Below are 20,293 nucleotides of genomic sequence, written 5' to 3' on the forward strand. Positions count from 1 at the left end.
AGAGAGAGGGAGGGAGAGAGAATCCCAAGCAGGCTCTGTGCTGTCGGCCCAGAGCCTGACACGGGGCTCGATCTCACGAACCATGAGATCATGACCTGAGCCAAAATCACGAATCAGATGCTTCACCGACTGAGCCACCCAGGTGCCCCAAGCTTTCCTTTTTCCGAACCGCGGCACAATTTTTCTTTTAATGTTCTAGATTCTTACAGTATCTGCAAATGCCTGGAGGCAAATAGGGAACGGGTTTTGCATTCTGTCAGAGTCACGCTCTTGCCTTTCCAAAGATTCAGATTCAAAGATTCTTGCAAAAGCAAGAATCGTTGCTTTAAAGTCTTTTTTTTTTTCCTTGCCCCCTGGAAGCCGGCTCGGTTGGGCAAAGAGGAGGTCTTGGAACCCCAGTCTCTTCCACTTCTGGTTTGCACACCTCCAGATGGCAGGGACCAGAGAGAGAACCCTCCCTGGGCTTAAAGTTAAGCTCTCAGTTAAGAACACAGAACAAGATGAAAGCAAAACCTTCCTCAGTTTTTTATATATGCACATTCACAGCTTTAGCTAAGCCCTGGTTCTCTCCGAGCCACAATGATACCTCAGAAGGGTGGGGGACAGTGTGTTGTCCAGCGTGCCTGGTTGGACAGAAGTTTCCTTGAGGTCAGCAGGGGATCTAGTGTCCTTCTGACCTATTCTGTGGCCAACTTATTCTAACCCGGGAGTCTCTGGGCAAGGGGGCTAGTGCTCTAACAGCTCTCAAGTGCCCCACCCACGCCCACCAATTTTGTGACGTTGGCTTCCAAGACGTCCCTTGGCAACAGCTTTTTTTTTTTAATTTAAATTTAAATTTTATTTTATATTTTATTTTATTTTATTTTTGAAAGAGAGACAGAGACAGAGACAGAGTGTGAGCAGGGGGAGGCCAGAGAGAGAGGGAGAGAGAGGGAGACACAGAATCTGAAGCAGGCTCCAAGCTCCGAGCTGTCAGCACAGAGCCCGACGCGGGGCTCGAACCCACGAACTGTGAGATCACAACCTGAGCTGAAGTCGGGCGCTTAACTGGCTGAGCCACCCAGGCGCCCCTTAGCAACAGCTTTTACCTCGTGGGCATAGTGACCCACAGCAAGCTTGTCTAAACAGACACTGGTCTGGGAGAACCGTGAACTCAGCAGTCTGTGAAGCCGACTCCATCAGTAGGCTTATAGGACCTACGCTTGTGTTCGTATCCTTCTTATGACAAATGACACAGAAGACACAGAAAAACGGTGACTATCTCTGAGAGGAAATGGGTCAGTAAAACCCAACAGCGCTCTATCAAATTTACCAGAGTCATTAAAACCGAGGAACGACTTCCCCATATGTTTTTTCCCTGCTTATCTCAATTTAGAGACAGAGAGAAAGGACTCCCCACTTTTGCTCCACCAGACGCCGCAGACAGAGATTCCGGGCTGCTGCCGTGGTAAGAATTCTTACCTCTGCCGGCTGTTTGTCCTAGGATCTCTCCTCTGTAGCGTCTCCAGCCAGGACAGTCTACCCTGCTAGCCGCGCCAACTATTGAGGAGGAAAAGTCTTCCTCTACTCCTCAAGGTTCTTCTGGCTGGTCTAAGAATTAACTTGATATGTGGGGCGCCTGGGTGGCTCCGTCGGTTAAGCATCCGGCTTCGGCTCAGGGCATGATCTCGCGGTCTGTGAGTTCGAGCCCCTCGTCGGGCTCTCTGCTGACAGCTCGGAGCCTGGAACCTGTTTCGGATTCTGTGTCTCCCTCTCTCTCTGCCCCTCCCCCGTTCATGCTCTGTCTCTCTCTGTCTCAAAAATAAATAAACGTTAAAAAAAAAGTTAAAGAAAAAAAAGAATTAACTTGATACGAGACAGATTAGCAGGAGGAGATCGAATTTAATTACATACATGCGGGGAATCCACCATAAACGTGAGCGATTCCCGAGACCGTCAGGCAAGATGAGGTATCTGTGCCATCTTGGACTAAGGGGAATGAGGTAGGGGTCTGGGGCCTCCGAGCAAAGGAAGGCAGTGCCCCCCTGGAAGAACGGGAAGGGCCAAGGTTTGGTGAGCAGGTCGCTGCTGGGCCACCCAGGAACAACGGGACAAAGGGAGGATTTGGATCAGACAGGCCTTGCCGGGCTCCTCCCTATCCACCAAGCCAAGTTCATGTCACTCTGCCATTATCTGTGATGACGGCTCCCTTCCTGGAAGAGGTCCTCTATAAAAAACCATTTTAGGCCACTGGGGAGGCGGGAGGTCAACGTTTCTTCCTGAGTCTTGTGGGCCTTGACTGCTGTCAGCTCGAAAAAAATCCACGTGCCCAAAGTAGCGCATCTTAGGGCATCAGACCCATTCAGCCGAAATGATGCACGAAGTTCTTAGGGTCTCGAGTCACAGCCAGTGGGGGCCGAGACCCCCACTCAAACCTCCTCGTCAGGGTCCAGCACTCTTTGTCATCCACCTCACTGCTCTCTTCTTGGTCATTTGCCAGAGCCAAGGGGGGGGGGGGGTCACATTCTGCCTGTCATGGGTGTGATGGCACCTCGCTTGGCCAGCGGACCTCAAACAGGCTCTGGAGTTGTTCACATATGGGTGTGAATCTCCCGGTTTGCAGAGACTCCAGTTAACCCCGTTTCTCCCGCTGTGAGATAGCAATGATAGTACCTATGTCATAGGATTGCTATCAAGATGAGAAAAGGTAACAGATATGAGATGTTTGATCTGCCCACGGCGAGCACTAATTTGACGGTGGTTAATATTTCCATGTTTGGGGCCCCTGGGTGGCTCAGCCGGTTACGATCTGACTCCCGATTTCGACTCAGGTCGCGATCTCAAAGTTCGTGAGCTCGAGCCCTGAGTCGGGCTCTGCGCTGACAGCTCGGATCCTGCTTGGGATTCTGTCTCCCTCTCTCTCTGCCCCTACCCGCCCCCCCCCCCCCAAATAAGTAAATAAACTTTCAACACTTCCGCGTTTACGGTGATTGATTGATTCACTTATCCAAAAATACGTGTGCCAAGCCCGACGTAGGCTCTGAGAAGATGCGAGTAACACACAGCCTGTGTTTCCCAGAGCTCAGTCTAGGGATGGGGGCAGACGTAAACAGGTGATCTGGTGTGGTGACATGCATCGGTAAACGAGGTCCCAAAGTGCGCACGGTGCAAAATGCCCGTGGGAGCTGAGAGGATGGACAGAGGATGCTGATTTCTCTTTTCCAACCCACCTGTCTATTCCGTCTCAGCTTTCTCAAGGCCCAGACTGCCCGCCTTGTCCCTAGAGACTGAATCTTGTCTTTGTGGTGCTAGGTCTCCATTCCCCCTCCACCTCTGGGGGAGGCCTTGAATCATCTCTGCTCTGTCATGAATCTTTGAAGCATTATGCTACATTTTTTTTTTTTAGCGTTTATTTGGTTGTTTATTTATTCAGTTCGTTGTTTTTGAGAGAGAGAGAGAGCAAGCCGGAGGAGGGCAGACAGAGAGAGGGAGAGAGAGAATCCCAGGCAGGCTCCTCGCTCTCGGCGCAGGGCCCGAAGCTGAGCTCGAACCCACAAACTGTGAGATCGTGACCTGAGCCCAAAATCACGAGTCGGATGCTTCACGGACTGAGCCACCCCAGCGCTCCGGCATTATGATGTTTTAAAATTTTTTTTTTTTAACGTTTATTTATTTTTGAGACAGAGAGAGACAGAGCATGAACGGGGGAGGGGCAGAGAGAGAGGGAGACAGAATCGGAAGCAGACTCCAGGCTCTGAGCCATCAGCCAAGAGCCCGACGCGGGGCTCAAACTCACGGACCGCGAGATTGTGACCCGGGCTGAAGTTGGACGCTTAACCGACGGAGCCACCCAGGCGCCCCCCTTTTTTTTTTTTTTTTTAATGATGTTTTTAAACTCCTTTGTCGATCACAGGAAACCTTGGTGCTTGTAAATACCCACAAGAGGGGTTTGGGGAAAATACGTAAATGACAAACAAGCACACACAAAAGGTAGACTGTCTGAGTCCCTCCCACCCCATGCCCCCCTCCACCTTTTTTAAACCGGTGTGGACCCTGGGCCCAGAGACAGACCATGCAGGACCTACCCTCCCTCTTACAGAGAGCACGCGGCAGAAGTGGCATGAAACCGTGTCACAACTACGCGTTCTGTGGCTGTCCCTGCTGCTTCTTTAGAAAGAGCAGTTTCCGGGGCGCCTGGGTGGCTCGGTCGGTTAAGCGTCCGACTTCGGCTCAGGTCATGATCTCACGGTCTGTGAGTTCGAGCCCCGCGTCGGGCTCTGTGCTGACCGCTCAGAGCCCGGAGCCTGTTTCGGATTCTGTGTCTCCCTCTCTCTCTGCCCCTCCCCCGTTCATGCTCTGTCTCTCTCTGTCTCAAAAATAAATAAACGTTAAAAAAAAATTTTTTTTAAAAAGAAAGAGCAGTTTCCCTTCAAGCTGGTTTCGCCCATTACGGTCCACGTCCATGCACTTCACATTGCCCCACCTCATTTGATTGTTTCCACCACTTAGGGAGCAGAGAAGGGTGCACACGACCACCCCCTGGCTGCGGATGGTGGGGCTTCCAGGGCTTTGAGGTTCCATGATGGCCCCGGGGCCCTGCCGGCCTCAGAACCTACCGGGTCGAGCTCCAAATCAAAGCTCTTTCTGCTGCAACTCTGAGCAAGCAGGCTGTGACGAGCGTCTCCTGCCTCTTATGCAAGGAGGAGACACCAGCACCGTGTACCCTGAGAAGGACCAAGCCGTTTTCTGCTTCTGGGTTCTGTAGAAACAACTCTTTGACCTCCCGGAGGACTTCTTAGCACCAACTCTGGACAAGGTACCTGGAGAAAAGCATGACATCACTTCCTAAACCCTACAATCCAGGAAGTTTGTCTTAGGGAAAAAAAAAAAATCATAAAAGTGAACGCCTGGTGTTTCTTATCTCCCTTCTTCTCCCTAAGCTGGTCTTGCACAAGCAGGATGACCTTCCATTGGGTGACAAGTATGTCGTAAGTGAAACGTTTACACGCACGACAGGAATGACCTGGTGCCTCGCCCACCTCATTAGAATTCTAATTGGATGTGGAGAGGCTGCTATAAATGGTAAGGAGATCCCCAGCTGTCTCCCCACACCTTCTGTCCGTCTGTCCGCGCCATTCCCAGAGAAGAGGCAGAGGAAGGCGAACATGACGGGTGAGTGCGTGGCATCTACTCTACAGGTCCTTGCTGGAAGCTTCTCCTGGACCAGGCTGAGAGGCCAGTGTTCAGCTCGGGACAGCTGCCCCAGGGGCTCTGAAGGCTAGATCTTAGTATTTAAGGAGGGCATTCAAAGGCGCCTCTTCCTCAGTGGCTGCCTAGTCCCTCCAGCGTGGTTCCAGGGGTAGAACATGCTTGGAATGTAGTCCAGAGTAATGGGCCGTGTATCCAACCCAGCTGGACCTCACATCCCTCGGACAGATGGACGAGTCTCGCCCCTTTCAAGCCGGCTGAGACCTGCTTCCCGTATTTCTCAGGGCGGTTTTCCCAGCTGTCAGTCATGTCGGCAAAGAAAAGCACATCTCAGAGCTCCAAGGGAGAGAGAGAGAGAGAGTGATGGCGTGTAAGTTGATTTAAAAAAAAAAAAAAAAAATCATTAGCGCGGCTGGAATGTTCCTAAGTAAACCACACATCCGGAAGCACCGCAGGCTCTTTTTGAAAGGGACTTGATGAGCTGAAACTTCCCCGGGGCGGAAGGAGCAGGTGTACCACAGGCCGTCCCTGCAAGCAGCACCGGGGAAGGAGGTGAAAAGGAGCTACAAGATGTACAGGTTTTTTAGTTCTGCGGTCGCCGGTGGAGGCTCTGGGCTCTTGTGAGCACCCCTGCCAGGCAGCGTGCTAATTATTGCCTGTCATGGGTGCTCAGCCTAGTGGGTTGCCAGAGACGCCAAACCCAAACAAGGCATGAGTCAAACCTGTAAAATATCGCGAGTGGGGGTTAGGACCTGGGGAAGCTTTGCCAAAGAAATCGCTCAGCACGATGCGATGCAAACGGCCAAGGCCGGTTACTTCGGAATCCCAAAGAGCAGGACTGGGGGGGGTGGGCTGCAAACGCGAACCCCCCCGCCCTCCACGGTCCCCCGTTTCCTCCTGTGCACCTGCAGCATTGCTGGGTTGCCGAGAAGAGCCCTGGATCCTGTAGACGTTAGCACGAGGGGATGTCAGCGTCCCCTGGGCCGACTCCCTCCCTCTAGGCGGACTGTCGGGGCCGCACAGAAAGTTGGTAGCAGAAGCCAGACTGCCCTTTCCACTCTGTCCTGTTACCAGAGCTGAGCTCCTAGATGAGCCGTGTGTGACCTCTGTGGCGCGGAAACGCGGTACCGAACTTGAACTCTCCTCCCCAGCTGCTTTTGTGTTCCTTAACGTCACCGAGCCTCAGGTTTCCGTTTGCAAGAGGAAAGGCCTGGGGTAAACAGACTCCAGGCTCCTTCTAGTAGGAAATGCTGTGCCATGAGAGGAAAACCAGGGGCGGGGAGCACGGGCCCCAGGGCCTAGTGTACCCCCCCCAATAGCTCTGCAGGCCCTGCAAGCCCCGTCCCCCCAAACCTGCCCGCCGTGAGGCTGTTCCACACGTGTGGGCCCAGCGTGTCAGTGCCTGTGACTCGTGGAGACGCTGAGCTCTAAGAGCTCAGCATCTAAATCGACCAGAGATGTCCTAAGGTCACAACAGAAGGGAGACAATAGCCGGGTGGGCGGAAAAATAAAATCAATTTTTTAAAAAGGCAGGGGAGAGACAGGTGAATTATCTTCACTCCCTTCGACGTGTCACATTGTGACACAGGCAGTTCCTAGCTCAGCGTTTAGTCCCCCAGCCAAGGCGGTGCTCAGAAAGTGTTTTCCGAATGAATGAATTTTACCTGTTGGACACCTCGGGAAAGGAGCCAAGGGGAGGTGCAGACGGGGACAAAGACAAATGGACTGTGGTCTCTGCCTTCCGTGAGCTCTCAGCCTGACAGCGCTTGGAAACACCAGTTGGTAGGCAAGTGACCCGCAAGGTGGACTGTCACGAGGCTGCATGGCGAATCGGACCCCCGTGCTGTGGGGGCCGATGGGGGGAGGAGATTAACTCAGCCAGGGATGGCGCCGGGGGAGCGAAGCAGACGGCATTTGGTCACAAGGAGTCGGGCACGGCGAGGAGTTTTGCGGGGTGAGGAGTGTTCTGGGCACAGGGAACAGGAAAAGAAATGTGGGTGGGCCGGCAGGCGTGACCCAGGGGACCGGCAGGGTCCCACGTGTGCTGGTTTGAGAGGACTCTGTGTCCCGTTCCTAACTTAAGGTTCTAGTTGGAATCTGCAGGGGCTCAGAGAGAGCAGCCTGGGCTGCGGTGGGGACCACGGTGGCAGAGGAAGGCGTGGCTGGCAGCGGTGGGGGGGTGTCCTGGGCCTGCTGCCCACTGGGGACGTTGGGCTCACCTGCAGGGGAAGCCTTGTTCCCTCTCCCCCAGAGCCACTTGGGGGCCCGGGGTCAGAGGCAGAGTCCTCAGGGTACAAACCTTTCGGAGGCCAGGACCGACCTTCTGGGGACTAAACCCTCCGTCCCCCTGGGGCCGTCAGCTTTCTTGCCAATTGCTATACTGGGCAGACCACTACCTTCCGGGCCTCGTTCCCGATATGCAAAGGACCCGTGCCATTCTGGGCTGTGGGTCTGCCGCAAAGCATTTTTCCCCGGAGCTGGGACACCGGCGGCTCTTTCTGCTGTAGAAGCAGTCGGGCATTCCTGCTGGGGTCCTGCCTCCGTCTGCAGCCCCGGAAGTGTCCAGGACTCTCCTCGCAGGGCCCCTCGCTTTGTGTGTCAGCCCCCGGGACCAGAGCAACATCTAGGCTCTCTCTGCAGGCCGAGCCGCCCTGTAAGGCTCAGGGGCTCAGGGTTGCAGCCCTCAGGCTCAGCTTGTGGAGGACAGCTGCCTCCTGCCTGCCTCAGGCCCAGCGGCTTCCTCTCACCTGGGGTCGCCGCTGCTGTCCCCCTGCCCTCGTGGGACCCAGACCTGCCAGCGGCTGTATCCCCTTGCAACGCAGGCTGCCCGTTTCCACTTTTTCTACCCAAGATTGTACAGGGAGGTCGAATCGCCGAAGGGTGACGGGCTCACATCCAGAGGGGGGCCCTGGGTTGCGTCTCAGCTCTGCCTCTGCCAGCTGAGTGACCTTGGGCAGCTGACTTAACCGTGTATCTCAGCTCTTTCCTCTCTGAAATGGGGCTCTTTCAGGGGCGCCTGGGTGGCTCAGTTGGCTAAACGTCTAACTCCAGCTCAGGTCATGATCTCGTGGTTCGTGGGTTCAAGCCCCGCGTCGGGCTGTGTGCTGACAGCTCAGAGCCTGGAGCCTGTTTCAGGTTCTGTGTCTCCCTCTCTCTGCCCCTCCCCCACTCGTGCTCAATGTCTCTCTCTCTCTCTCTCTCTCTCTCTCTCAAAAATAAACACTAAAAAAAAATTTTTTTTTTCAATGTTTATTTATTTTGGGACAGAGAGAGACAGAGCATGAACGGGGGAGGGGCAGAGAGAGAGGGAGACACAGAATCGGAAGCAGGCTCCAGGCTCTGAGCCATCAGCCCAGAGCCCGACGCGGGGCTCGAACTCACGGACCGCGAGATCGTGACCTGGCTGAAGTCGGACGCTTAACCGACTGCGCCACCCAGGCGCCCCTAAAAAAAATTTTTTTAATGGGGCTCTTTTAATATCCCCTTTCTAGATGCTCAGGCCGCATGGCTCATTATTACTTGGGAACTTCTTTTCCTGAGCCTAGTTCCTCCTTGCCTTGGGGTCTGAAGACAGACGCTATGAGATGAAGTCCCTTTTTTTAATCGAGGAGTTTTTCCAAGGAACCTCTCCCACTAAGACCCCCATCCCCGACCCCCTCACCAGCCCCTTCTCAAGTCCCCAGTTCTCGTCTTTGTGTCATTTTTATTCACCTCATATAACTTCTCAGTCTGTCTCCACCCTGCTGGGCTGTGCTCCACGGATGGGGCAATCCCTCTCCCCAGGGCCCACATGCCGGCCTGGGGTGTGAGCTGAAGGCAGGAAATTCTTTTCCCTATCACCTCGGAGCGGAGCGGAGGGAACAAGGCCCCAGGGTTTTTGGTAGGGGCTGAGGGATGGGTTCAGAAGGTGTCTGACCTTCCCTGCTCTTAGCCTTAGCTTCCTCCCCCTGTAAAAAGGAGGCAGCGATTTCCCCCTCCTGCTTCCCAGAGCTGCCCTGTGGCTCCGGGTGAGGCACTTGGTTGTGAGAGTCCTCTGATGGATGTCCAATGACACACGGGCCTCCGGGAGTGATTCTCAGTCCTGCTGGCGTGTTAGAATCACCAGCAGGGTTTAAAACAGCAAAAAACAACCAACAAAACCCACCAAGGCTGACCCTAACCGTGAGATCCTAATTTAGTTGGTCTAGGAAGGGGCTCAGGCCAATAAGACTCTCCAGACCATTCTCATGTGCGGCCAGGCCGGAGACCCACGGGGCCAAGAGGTTCTCACCTGTCTTTGGAAGTGAAGGGGCCAAGGAGTCCTTCTTCCTCCCCGTGCCCCTGACCATGTAATGTCAAGGCAGGGAGTAGGCCACGGGGGGCCCCTTCTCTCTGGCAGCTTCCTGGCACCGTGCCGAAGTTGTTGGTGGCAGCTAGGAGTCCCGTGTGGTCAGGCAGAACTTGGCTTCCAGTCTGGGCTTGGGTCCAGGAGCTGCCTGAGCACGTGCTACTTGGCAGATGACGTCAGCCAACTGGATTTGCAAATCTCTCATCCGTGAGATGGGCATAACGACATCGTAGGGGTCTTGTAACTATCGAAGGACATAACGCAGGTAAAAAACGCACGGTGCCTGGTGCATCCGAGGCCCTCGATGGCAGCCCATGAGAAAGCTCAAGCCCTCTTGTATCCTGTGTTGCTATTGCCATTATGTGTGGGAAGGAGCCCAAGGGATTTGTCCCTCTGCCCCACCCCCGCTGGGGCCCAGGCGTTAGTGAAGGGCACACGTTGGATCCCAATAATAACCCTACAAGGGAGGATGTTCAGGTGTCACTGTCCCTTCTACAGATGGAGATGTGGGGAGCTTGCCCAAGGCCCTCCAGACTGCCAGTGCAGGGCTCATGGCCCGGCACCCCAGGGAGCTTCACCAGCCCCTTGTTCAGCTGCCCACAGAACCCCGTCTTCCCCACCAGCTGGGTGCCAAGGGACAGTACCCACCCCCTCTATGCTGCACAGGGATTGAACTTGTCCGAACATGGTAGGGGTGGGGGGGGGGTACGAAGGGAAAGGGGCCAGGCTCAAGAGACCTGAGATCTGAGAGGAAAGCCCTGTGTGCCCAGGGCCAGTGGGAGACTGGCCAGGAACTAGGGGGTGTTCCGGGTGCCCAGAGGGGAGTGACAGGGAGAAGAGGGAGAACTGGGAGTGGTTCACAGCCCCTCAGTGACCAGGATTTCAGACCTGGTTTCTGAGCCAAGCTCTGCTTCTAAACTACCCTATAACCCTCTGGGGGCCTCAGTGTTCTTCCTGTAAGACGGGAATATGGGATTACATCACTGTTTTTCAAGCTGCCTGTTGTCACTCATTAGAAGACTGTAAAATCAGTTTAGTGGATTATGACCAGCCACCCAAAAAAAAAAAAAAAAAAAGGAAGAAGTAGAAGAGAAAATATTGGTACATTGTACATAGTAAAGGTTAGTATTGTTTTGTGAAACTTAGTTGTAGACCCATGTATCTAAACACTCTAAAATTTCCTTTCTTTCTCTCTCTCTCTCTTTCTTTCTTTGTTTCTTTCTTCCTTCCTTCTTTTCTTTTCTTTCTTTGTTTCTTTCTTCCTTCCTTTCTTTCTTTCTTCCTTTCTTTCTTTCTTTCTCTCTTCCTTTCTTTCTTTCTTTCTTCCTTTCTTCCTTTCTTCTTTTCTTTCTTTTCTTCCTTCCTTTCTTTCTTTTCTTTTCTTCCTTCCTTCCTTCCTTTTCTTTCTTTCTTTTCTTCCTTCCTTCCTTCCTTTCTTTTCTTTCTTTCTTTTCTCCCTTCCTTCCTTTTCTTTCTTTCTTTTCTTTCTTCCTTCCTTCATTCCTTCATTTCTTTTCCTTCCTTCCTTCCTTTCTTTCTTTCTTCCTTCCTTTCTTTTCTTTCTTTATTTTCTTCCTTCCTTTCTTTTCTTTCTTTCTTTCTTTCTTTCTTTCTTTCTTTCTTTTCTTTCTTTCTTTTCTTCCTTCCTTCCTTCCCTTTCTTTCTTTTCTTTCTTTCTTTCTTTCTTTCTTTCTTTCTTTCTATCTTTTCCTTCATTCCTTCCTTCCTACCTTCCTTCCTTCCTTTGACAGAGAGAGAGAGAGAGAGAGCATGAGTGAGTGGGGTAGGAGCAGAGAGAGAGAGAATCCCAACCAGGCTCCACTCAGCTCAGAGCCCGACTCAGGGCTCACACTCATGAACTGTGAGATCATGACCTGCGCCAAAATCAAGAGGTGAACACTTAACCAACTGAGCCACCCAGGCACCCCACACTCTGGAAAATGTACTTCTTAATGTGGTCTCTAACAAAATGCTTGAAGACACTCAGCTAGACGGTGTTTAGTGTATCTATCAACCTAATTAGGTCTAGAAATCTGTACGATAAACATCTGTCTTGTCTAGAGACGGGACCTGGGCAGGTGGGGAAGACCTAACCACTTGAGTATCAATTATGTCCTGTTGGATGACCGACCGGCAATTGCATGGTGTGGCCCCCCCAGGAATAGGAAGGAAGAACCCCAGCCACACAGCTGGCAACCTCTGCTGCTGTCCTGTCTGCGGTGGGTGATTCAATTACAGAGCCAGGCTGATAAAGATGGAGACAGCTGACTAGTAGCACAGTCTGGAATCTGTTCTGTGCTTCTCATGCTATCCCTGCCAAAGGCAGACCACAGAATGAGTGGGTGGGAGTCACCTTTCGGGTGTATGCGATTAGGTTTGGTAATGAATAACACTGAGTTCCCAAGGAGCAATGGCTTAGAGACACAAGACAGGAGTTGACTTCTTCCTTCAACAATTGATCTTGATGTAGGCAGTTCTGGGTGCGGAAGGCAGGCGCACGGATCCCCGGGGACCTGGGCTCTGGAGGTAAGCAGATTAAGGGCATTTGTCAGCTATTTTTGTTTTCATTTTTTTAGTTGATTTCTTTATTTTGAGAGAGAGAGAGCATGCAAGTGAGGAAGGGGCAGAGAGAGAGAGAGAGAGAGAAGGAGGGAGAGAGAGAGAGGATCCCAAGTGGGCTCCACACCACCAGTGCAGAGCCCGACGCAGGGCTCCAACTCACGAACTGCGAGATCCTGACCTGAGCCAAAATCAGATGTTTCACCGACTGAGCCACCCGGGGTTGCCCCTGCCAACTGCTTTTAAAAAGAGGTTTCCTCAAAGGAACTGAAAACAGGTATTCAAACAAATGCTTGCATATGAACGTTCATAGCAGCACTATCCAGAAGAGCCAAAAGGCAGAAAGAACCCAAATGTCCCTCAACTGATGAGCAGCTGAACGAAATGTGGTATAGCCATATCATGCAGCCAGAGGCAGGAATGAACTCCCCCAAAATGCCATCACATGGATGAACCTTGAAAACGTAACGCTAAGCGAAAGAAACCAACCCTAAAGACCACCCCTCTGTGTGGTTCCTTTTATACGAAATGTCCAGAAGAGGCCGGTCCATGGGGAAGAGAAAGCAGGTTAGTGGTCGCCAAGGGGGAATGGGGATTGATGAGTGGTTCTGAAACCGGATAGTGGTGATGGTTTCACAACATGGTGAACGTACTAAACGCCTCCGAAGTGTCCACTTTAAAACGGCTAAAGTGGTCAATTTCATGTTCTGTGAATTTTAGCTCAATGAAAAAAAAAAGACGTGTCCTGGCAGTTAACGTATAGAACTTCTGCCTACGGGTCATTGGCCAGAATTCATTCACGTGACTACTCTTCCCCATCCCCGCCCCCGCCCCCGGCTGCAGGGGGGGCCAGGAAATGTAGTGCCCAGTTATATGGGGGACTTAATTACCAAGAAAGAAGGGGCGAGGAAATATCGGGAGGGACACTTAGTAATCTCTGCCCCATTGGGACTGCTGGTGGCAATGCTATTCTCAGGAGAAAGAGCTGGAGACGTGGCCCCAGGCCTGACACGAGAGGCGAGCAGAACTCAGGGAGGTGGCATGGGACCAGGAGAACACGGGAATGAGAATCCAGAGTGGCCCATTGCGGGCAAGCCACCTTCCGGGCCTCCCTGTGCTCGCCTCCGGAATAAGGACGTGAGCACATGATCCGTCTCCAAGGTTCCTTTCCCTCTGATGTTTTTTTAAGAGCGTGTGTTAATGAGTCCACTGTCGGAGTCACATCACACAACTCTCCCTTCCTCCCTTTGTTCTGTCCAGACTGGTGCAGAAAACTGCCCTGAGGCTCGTAAACCTGAGAAGAACCTTACATGGTTGTGTCCCTCCCCCACTCCCTGCCCTTCCCCTCCCTTCCCCTCCCTTCCCCTCCGGCAGAGGGGGCTGTGATTAGGGGGACGTGAAGGGGTGGAGGGGGGAGGGAAATGAGGAAATCCACAGACAGGATGACCAGATCCTCGATTTGGGGGCTGGCAGAGCCAGTCCTAGGGTTCAGAGGCAGGACAATTTCTGAAAGTGGCAGCCAGTGGAAGGAGAAAGGTTCCAGAAACCACACCGGAGGCTTCACGAGCAGACACTCGAGCTGCCCTGTCCACTCCGGGCGGCAGGGACAGGCTGCTCCCGTTTTATGCACCCCCCCCCCCACCCCGTGCAGAGCGAATGCTGTTTGGGAACACATTTTCCTTCCCTGGCCTGCTCACTCTCTCGTCTTTGTCGGAATGAACATGCCCACGGGGAGGAAAATGCATGGTGAGGTCCACTCACCCTCTGGGTAACTTCTGGACTGAAGGTCCTGCACGGGTCCCCCTTCCAGGCAGGGACCCGGGGGCCGCCGGCAACAGGACGGTGCCAGGAAGACCTGAGTTCAGAACCTGGCTCTGCCAGTTACTAGGCCTACGGACCCCAACTCAGAAGTTTATCCCCCTGAGCGTCAGTTTCCAACACATATGAGGATTCCACCCACGATGTCGGCCATGTGCTCTGTGTATTGTTAACAGCAGCTGGCGTTTGCAGGAGACCGAGGCCACATGTGAGCCCCGCTCTCCTCACCTCCCCGCTCAGAGAAGCCCCGGTGCATCCCGCAGGCACCCTGCTGCGGAGTTTGGCTCCTTCGTGCCGGGGCTCACGCTTGGTGTCGGGAGATGCAGAGAAGGACACGGGGGTTTAAACCCTGAGCTGGTGGCAAGATCCCTCCCTGGACCCGCTGTCTTCGGCTCACACCAGCCCAGACAGCCTGCCTTTCACTTGGGAGTGTCTTTGATGAGCCTGTACCCACCTCCCCAGCTGCTTGGGCCGGAGCCCCTGGCCCCAGGCCTGCCTCGGAGGCCCACCCTCTCCCGCCTCCCCTTCCTCTTGTGCGGAGCGCCTCTGCGCTAGCCAAATGACACCCCTGCTTGCCCTGCCTTCGGATTCCCTTCCCCACCTTCCGGAATCCCTTCGCATCGAACAAAACTCTCTCCAAGACCTGGCACTGCCAGCGAAGCCTTTTCTGATCTCTACGAGTGGAAGTGGTTCTTTTCTGCCTGCCTCTCCTAGCCACCTTTTATAGGGGAAGAGTGGACTCACCCCCTTCCCATCACCCAGTCCCACTTGGGCTTGTCTTACCCACGGCTGAAGCTCTTGGAGGGTTAAAACTGCTTTCCATACATGTTTCCCGCCCCCCCCCCCCCCCCCGCCGGCGTCGCGCTTAATGTAATGTCCTGCAAACACTAGGTACTCTAGATGTGTTTGGCGAGTGGATGCCCCCTACGCACCTTTCCTTATGGACTACATTTTGAGCTGTCGTCATCGTGGTGATTGCGTGCCTGGTTTTTTTATTTGTTCAGTTATTCCTTCATCCATTGGTTTATCTACTTGTCCTAACACCACCAAGCAAGGTGCCAGGCATCAGAACGGGAAGATCAAGAAGGCACATTCTGGGTGGCTCAGCTGGTCAAGCATCTGACCTCAGCACAGGTCACGATCTCACGGTTCTTGGGTTCGAGCCCCGAGTCAGGCTCTGCGCCGACAGCTCGGAGCCGGGAGCCTGCTTCGGATCCTGGGTCTCCCTCTCTCTCTGCCTCTCCCCTGCTCAAGAGCTCTCTCTCTCTCTCAACAATAAATGAACATTAAAAAAAAAAAAAAAGAAGAAGAAGAAGAAGGCATATTCTGATGGAGAGAGACAGACACATATAACAAAAAAAAGTTGTGCCCGGCATGTCTATGGGAATGCGTCACCACACTCCCATCATAAAGCCAGAAAGACGGTTTGGTTTGCAGAGGAATGGATCATAAAACATCTCAGATTCTTGCTTGAAGGAATAAACTTTCTCAGAAGGTTTATGCAGGTGATACTCCTTGTACATCATGGCGTGTGTCATAAACCCTTCTCAGTTTAGTTCCATAATCACATAAGAAGGGGTTTGGGGGCGCCTGGGTGGCTCAGTCGGTCGGGCATCCGATCGGTTCAGGTTATGATCTCGCGGTCCGTGGGTTCGAGCCCCGCATCGGGCTCTGTGCTGACAGCTCAGAGCCTGGAGGCTGCTTCCGATTCTGTGTCCCCCTCCCTCTCTGCCCCTCCCCTGCTCATCCGCTCTGTCTCGTTCTCTGTCTCAAAGATAAGTAAACAGTAAAAACAATTTTTTTTAAAAAAGAAGGAGTCCGAGATGTTTGTCCTCAGCATCTTATCCAGAGAACTCCTGGAGCTTTGACTTGTTGCTATCTACCACTGTTTTCGGTGAGCATTTGAAAGTCCCCTCCGGACCAGTGATCGCCCCATCTCTAGGCCTAGAAGTGCTCCTTAGAGCACTAAGGAGTCCTGCTGTCCTCCTCAGCCAGCAGCAGAGACCCAGGCCGACATCCGGGTGCTGCACATCTAGGGAAAGCAAGAAATACACGGGTCAGTATTTGCTGGATGTTGGAGAGCGAAAAGGCACTTGGTATCTGGGAAGGCGCGAAGGGGAAAAAAGCAAAGCGAGGCAAACCAGCGTGGCGGATGTGAGAGACAGCGCCCCCTCCCGGTCCGGCGTGAGCCCCCCACCCCCAAAGCAATGATGCTTTCGGGACAGAGTGTGATTACTCACGGCTGGTTACCTGGTTCTCCTGGCTGGTTGGGTGAAGCTATGCTGAACGCGTGGCCTGTTCTTTCAGGGTCGAGTGACGGGTGATCGAGTGGAAGAGAGGATATTCTCAAGCCTTGTGGGTAGTGTGTGCAGAGAGGCTCAGCTGCCTGAAGGGACAGAACGGGGAAAAGGGTGTGAAGGGCTCACCTCGCTCCATCAAGGTCTTTGAATTTTAATGGGGTGCTTCCTAGAAGTTGGACTCTTCCCCAACCGGCCCCACCCAAAAGCTTGTCCTTGTGGTAACGTACGCCTTTCCCCACGCCACCTTCCCTCGCCTTCCAGGACCTTAGGTCCCCTCTTCTGTCTTCCAGCTTTAGAACCCCAGAGTATCAACTGGCAGGTGACCTCCAACCGGCAGGCGCATCGCACAGACAGGTTCTCCGGCCAGCAGCTCACCGTGCGCAGAGGCCAACCCTTCAGCTTCTCCATGATCTTGAACCGAAGTCTTGACAGTGGAGACAGTCTGGGCTTCATAGCCTCCACAGGTACCTGCTCCCCGCTCCCACACGCCCTTGGGGCTGTGCTTCCAAGGGTTCGGTGGTGTCACACTGGGCCACTAGGCTCTGGGTCCTAACCCCGCTCTGCCATTGATACTTGGTGTGACCTTGGGCAAGCCTCTGCCGGTCTTCGAGCCCAAGAGTCCTATTCTTCAAATCAAGAGAGATCTGGCCTCCCTGCTCTCTGTCGTTGCTTTCAGCGCTCTTCTGTGGTGCTTCGGGGGATGACGTCCCCCTCCAAAGCGCCCCTGTGGTTAGGTTGGAATCTGATCTCTCCCCACTGTCTGGCCAGCACTCTTCGGTTTTCATTGCCCTCTGTCTTCTTCTACAGGGCCCTACCCCTCAGAGTCGGCCAGGACAAAGGCTGTGTTTCCGCTCTCCAGTGGGATAAGTCGTGGTGGCTGGAGCGCACAGCTCGTGTCCAACAAGGACAATGTTCTGACCATCTCCATCTCTAGTCCTGCCAGTGCGCCCATCGGATGGTACACGCTGAGCACCCAGATCTCCTCCCAGGGCAATGACTTCGTTCAGAAACTTGGGACGTTCATACTGCTCTTTAACCCCTGGGTGCAAGGTAGGCATCCAACCAGCCACACGCCTAGCCATCGGCTAAGCAACACCGATGGAAAGGAGATGGGGGGGTGATTTTTATAGGCTCAAGTTTGAGTAGCAGGAGTGCGTGGGATATGGAAATAGCGTAGAAGCCAGAAGTCAGAAGTCACGGATTTTCATCCCAGCTCTGCCACCTAATCAGCTCTGTAAGTCTGGGCAGTGGCTCTATCCTTCTGAGCCTCAAAGTCTTTACCATTACGTGGAAATCCTGCTGTCGCCTCCGGGGCTACTGTGGGGACCCCATGAGCTTTTACAAAGTGCGTCACGTGGTGTAACTATAAAAAAACAATGACCGCAGTATAATTCTACAGCATGGAGGCCGCTTCTTGCCCGAGGGAGCAAGTATCTCCCTCCTAGGGTCTCATTTTCTGCCCTCCAGGTCATTTCAGGTTCTCTCACAAGTTTATAGTTCCCACAATATGAGTTGGAAACATTAGAGCTCACAGGCTTCATTCCTCGGTGGGGGTTGGGGGACGGGCTGCAGGCGTGGCCTGCTCCAGCCACCAGGCCGGCCCTCAGGAATGGGAGAACGGGTCACCATAGTCCTCTGTAGGAGTCTAGTTCCTGGGATCTGACTTTTGTATCAAACAGAGGATGGTGTCTTTATGAGCAACCACGCGGAGAGAGAGGAATACGTTCAGGAAGATGCCGGCATCATCTATGTGGGGAGCACAAATCGAATTGGCATGGTCGGCTGGAACTTCGGGCAGGTAAAAGGGTCTTAAGAAGCTCTGTGGCAGTCCCAGCGGAGAGGCGGAAGTTCCCAAACCCGCTTACCTGCCTGCCCTGCTGGTCATACATGTACTCGTTCAGAAGACATTTATTGACCAGCCGCTGTGTGCCAGGCCCCCGCCGCACACTCGAGACACGGAAGGTGGAGAAAAGCACATTTTCTGTCTCTCTGAGGGGGACACAGTCTAGGGGGGCAAAACGAATATACAGCTAAATCAATACATTGAGGAATTATTGGTGTCACGACAGACGAATGAGGATAAGACCTAGTAGAGACGCTCGGGTTAACCACAGACTTTCTGTTAATCGTAATTCCGCGTAAGGATACGACGAAACTTCCCTAGTGTGAGCATTTGGCCTCTCAAAGCCGTAGCCTCTTGGTCCTTCGTTACTGTGACCCCCCCATCCCCACCCCCCCCCAATCTGAGTTCACAGAGTTCTCAGCTGTGCTCAGCCTAGTTAGATGTTGGCCCTTTGGGTCAAATTGCATTGGAAGGAAGACAAAAGGGGGAAAAATGTATAAGGGCATACAGTGCACCCAGGGGTGGAAGGCAGGCTGATTTTGACGGCGTGGTCTGGAAAAACCTCTCTGAGGAAGGAACTTTTAATGAGAAACCTGAGAAAGGGAAGGAGCCAGATAGATATCTTGGAGAAACACATTAGAGGCAAAAGAACAGCACACACAAAGCGCCTAAGGCAGGAGAGAGCGTGGCCTTCTCTGTTTGAGAAGCAGTGACAACAAATAAGTCTTATTTGGGGAACACGGCTTCAAAATCTTTTAGTGAGATATTTTATCTTTATAACTAGTTCCCCGGAGTCTAAAGATTATGCTCAAAATCATAGTCAGGGCCAGATGGAAACTTTGGGATGAGCTTGGCCCGATCCCCTGTCGTACAGATGGGGAAATCGAGGCCCAGGCAGGCTAAGTGATTTGCTCCCCGGGCCATGACAGGGAGAGGGTCTCGTCCCCTCTCGGGACCTCGGCACGGGACCTCGTGCATGGCGAGGGCTCCGGACGAGTTTGCAGGTCAGAGGCTGGGCGAGGTGGCTGCTCCTAGAGAGCTCCGTGTCCCAGAGGCCACGGAGCGAAAGGGCCCGAGTCATTCCTGTGGTTCCCACCGGTATGTAGCTCCCGTACCCTTCAATAGTGAACGCTGCTTGTCATTTGTCTCATCGTAACGGATGGTCCCATTTGGAACAGTTTGAAGAAGGCATCCTGGACATTTGCCTCTCAATCCTGGATCACAGCCTGAATTTCCGTCGGGACCCTGCTACCGATGTGGCCCGCAGAAGCGACCCCAAATACGTCGGCCGAGTGCTGAGTGCCATGGTGAGTGACAGGAGAACCATAATAACTCGTGGCTCCCATAGATCAAACCCAACTATGGGTTAGGCACCTGCGTCCTTTACACCTGCCATCTTATTGAAGACTCACAAAATCTAGTTGGTGGCTATAACCACCCCCTTTGGCACATATGGAGGTGAGGCTCCTCTAAATTCAAGGCACATGGTGAGTGAATGGCCGAGGCAGAAACTGGCCGGGCCCCAAGGCCCTTTCCGTTGTATCCTGAGGCCTTTCTCCGATGATAAGGGCACTTTCCCTTTCGCTGTCCCCCACGCTAAGTAGGGTGCACAACTGAAACTTTGCTCCATCACCGGGCCCCCTAGGGGGGGAAAAGGTGAGTTCCCAAGTGAGTCCGGGGTATCAACCCGCCTCTGCTGTGCTCCATCCCGTGCAGCAGAGTGCTCAAATGTCAGACTGGAAAGGCAGCAGGCCCACCCGCTCTTTATCTAGATGGGGAAACCCAAGTGGGAACCGCAGTGGGAACCCATGGGGGAACCGAAGTGACTTGCTCACAGCACACAGCCTGAGTCAAACCAGAACAAGTCTGCAAGCTGCCTGCCCACGGCCTCTGGCATTCACTCAGTTCTTCCACGTGGAAGACCTGTGCCCCCTCCCCAAACACACACACACACACACACACACACACACACAGGCTGGATCCTGGAGGACTCTCTCTCTCTCAGGTACTGGCTGTGTAGAGAAAGTCTCCATTAGAAAGGGTCCAAACATGTTGTCATGTTACCAGTTAAAAAGCTGAAAGTTGGGGCGCCTGGGCAGCTTCCAACTTCAGCTCAGGTCACGATCTCATGGTTCATGAGTTCGAGCCCCATGTCGGGCTCGGTGCTCACAGCTCGGAGCCTGGAGCCTGCTTCAGATTCTGTGTCTCCCTCTCTCTCTCTCTCTCTTTCCCAAAAATAAACATTAAAAAAAAATTTTT

The 20,293-nt window shown here is 53.2% G+C and overlaps 1 protein-coding gene across 1 annotated transcript in view; it reads left to right on the plus strand.

Moving 5' to 3' along the window:
• Positions 1 to 5,144: 5,144 nt before the first annotated feature.
• TGM3 (transglutaminase 3) overlaps positions 5,145 to 20,293 on the plus strand; it is a 38,432-nt gene continuing 23,283 nt past the window's right edge. The window contains exons 1-5 of the mRNA XM_047854438.1: positions 5,145 to 5,151; positions 16,461 to 16,655; positions 16,999 to 17,241; positions 17,871 to 17,989; positions 19,213 to 19,341. Of these exons, the coding sequence (XP_047710394.1) occupies positions 5,145 to 5,151; positions 16,461 to 16,655; positions 16,999 to 17,241; positions 17,871 to 17,989; positions 19,213 to 19,341 (693 nt within the window). The remainder of the gene's footprint in view (positions 5,152 to 16,460; positions 16,656 to 16,998; positions 17,242 to 17,870; positions 17,990 to 19,212; positions 19,342 to 20,293) is intronic.

Source organism: Prionailurus viverrinus, chromosome A3 (genome assembly GCF_022837055.1).
Source record: "Prionailurus viverrinus isolate Anna chromosome A3, UM_Priviv_1.0, whole genome shotgun sequence".
NCBI lineage: Eukaryota > Metazoa > Chordata > Mammalia > Carnivora > Felidae > Prionailurus > Prionailurus viverrinus.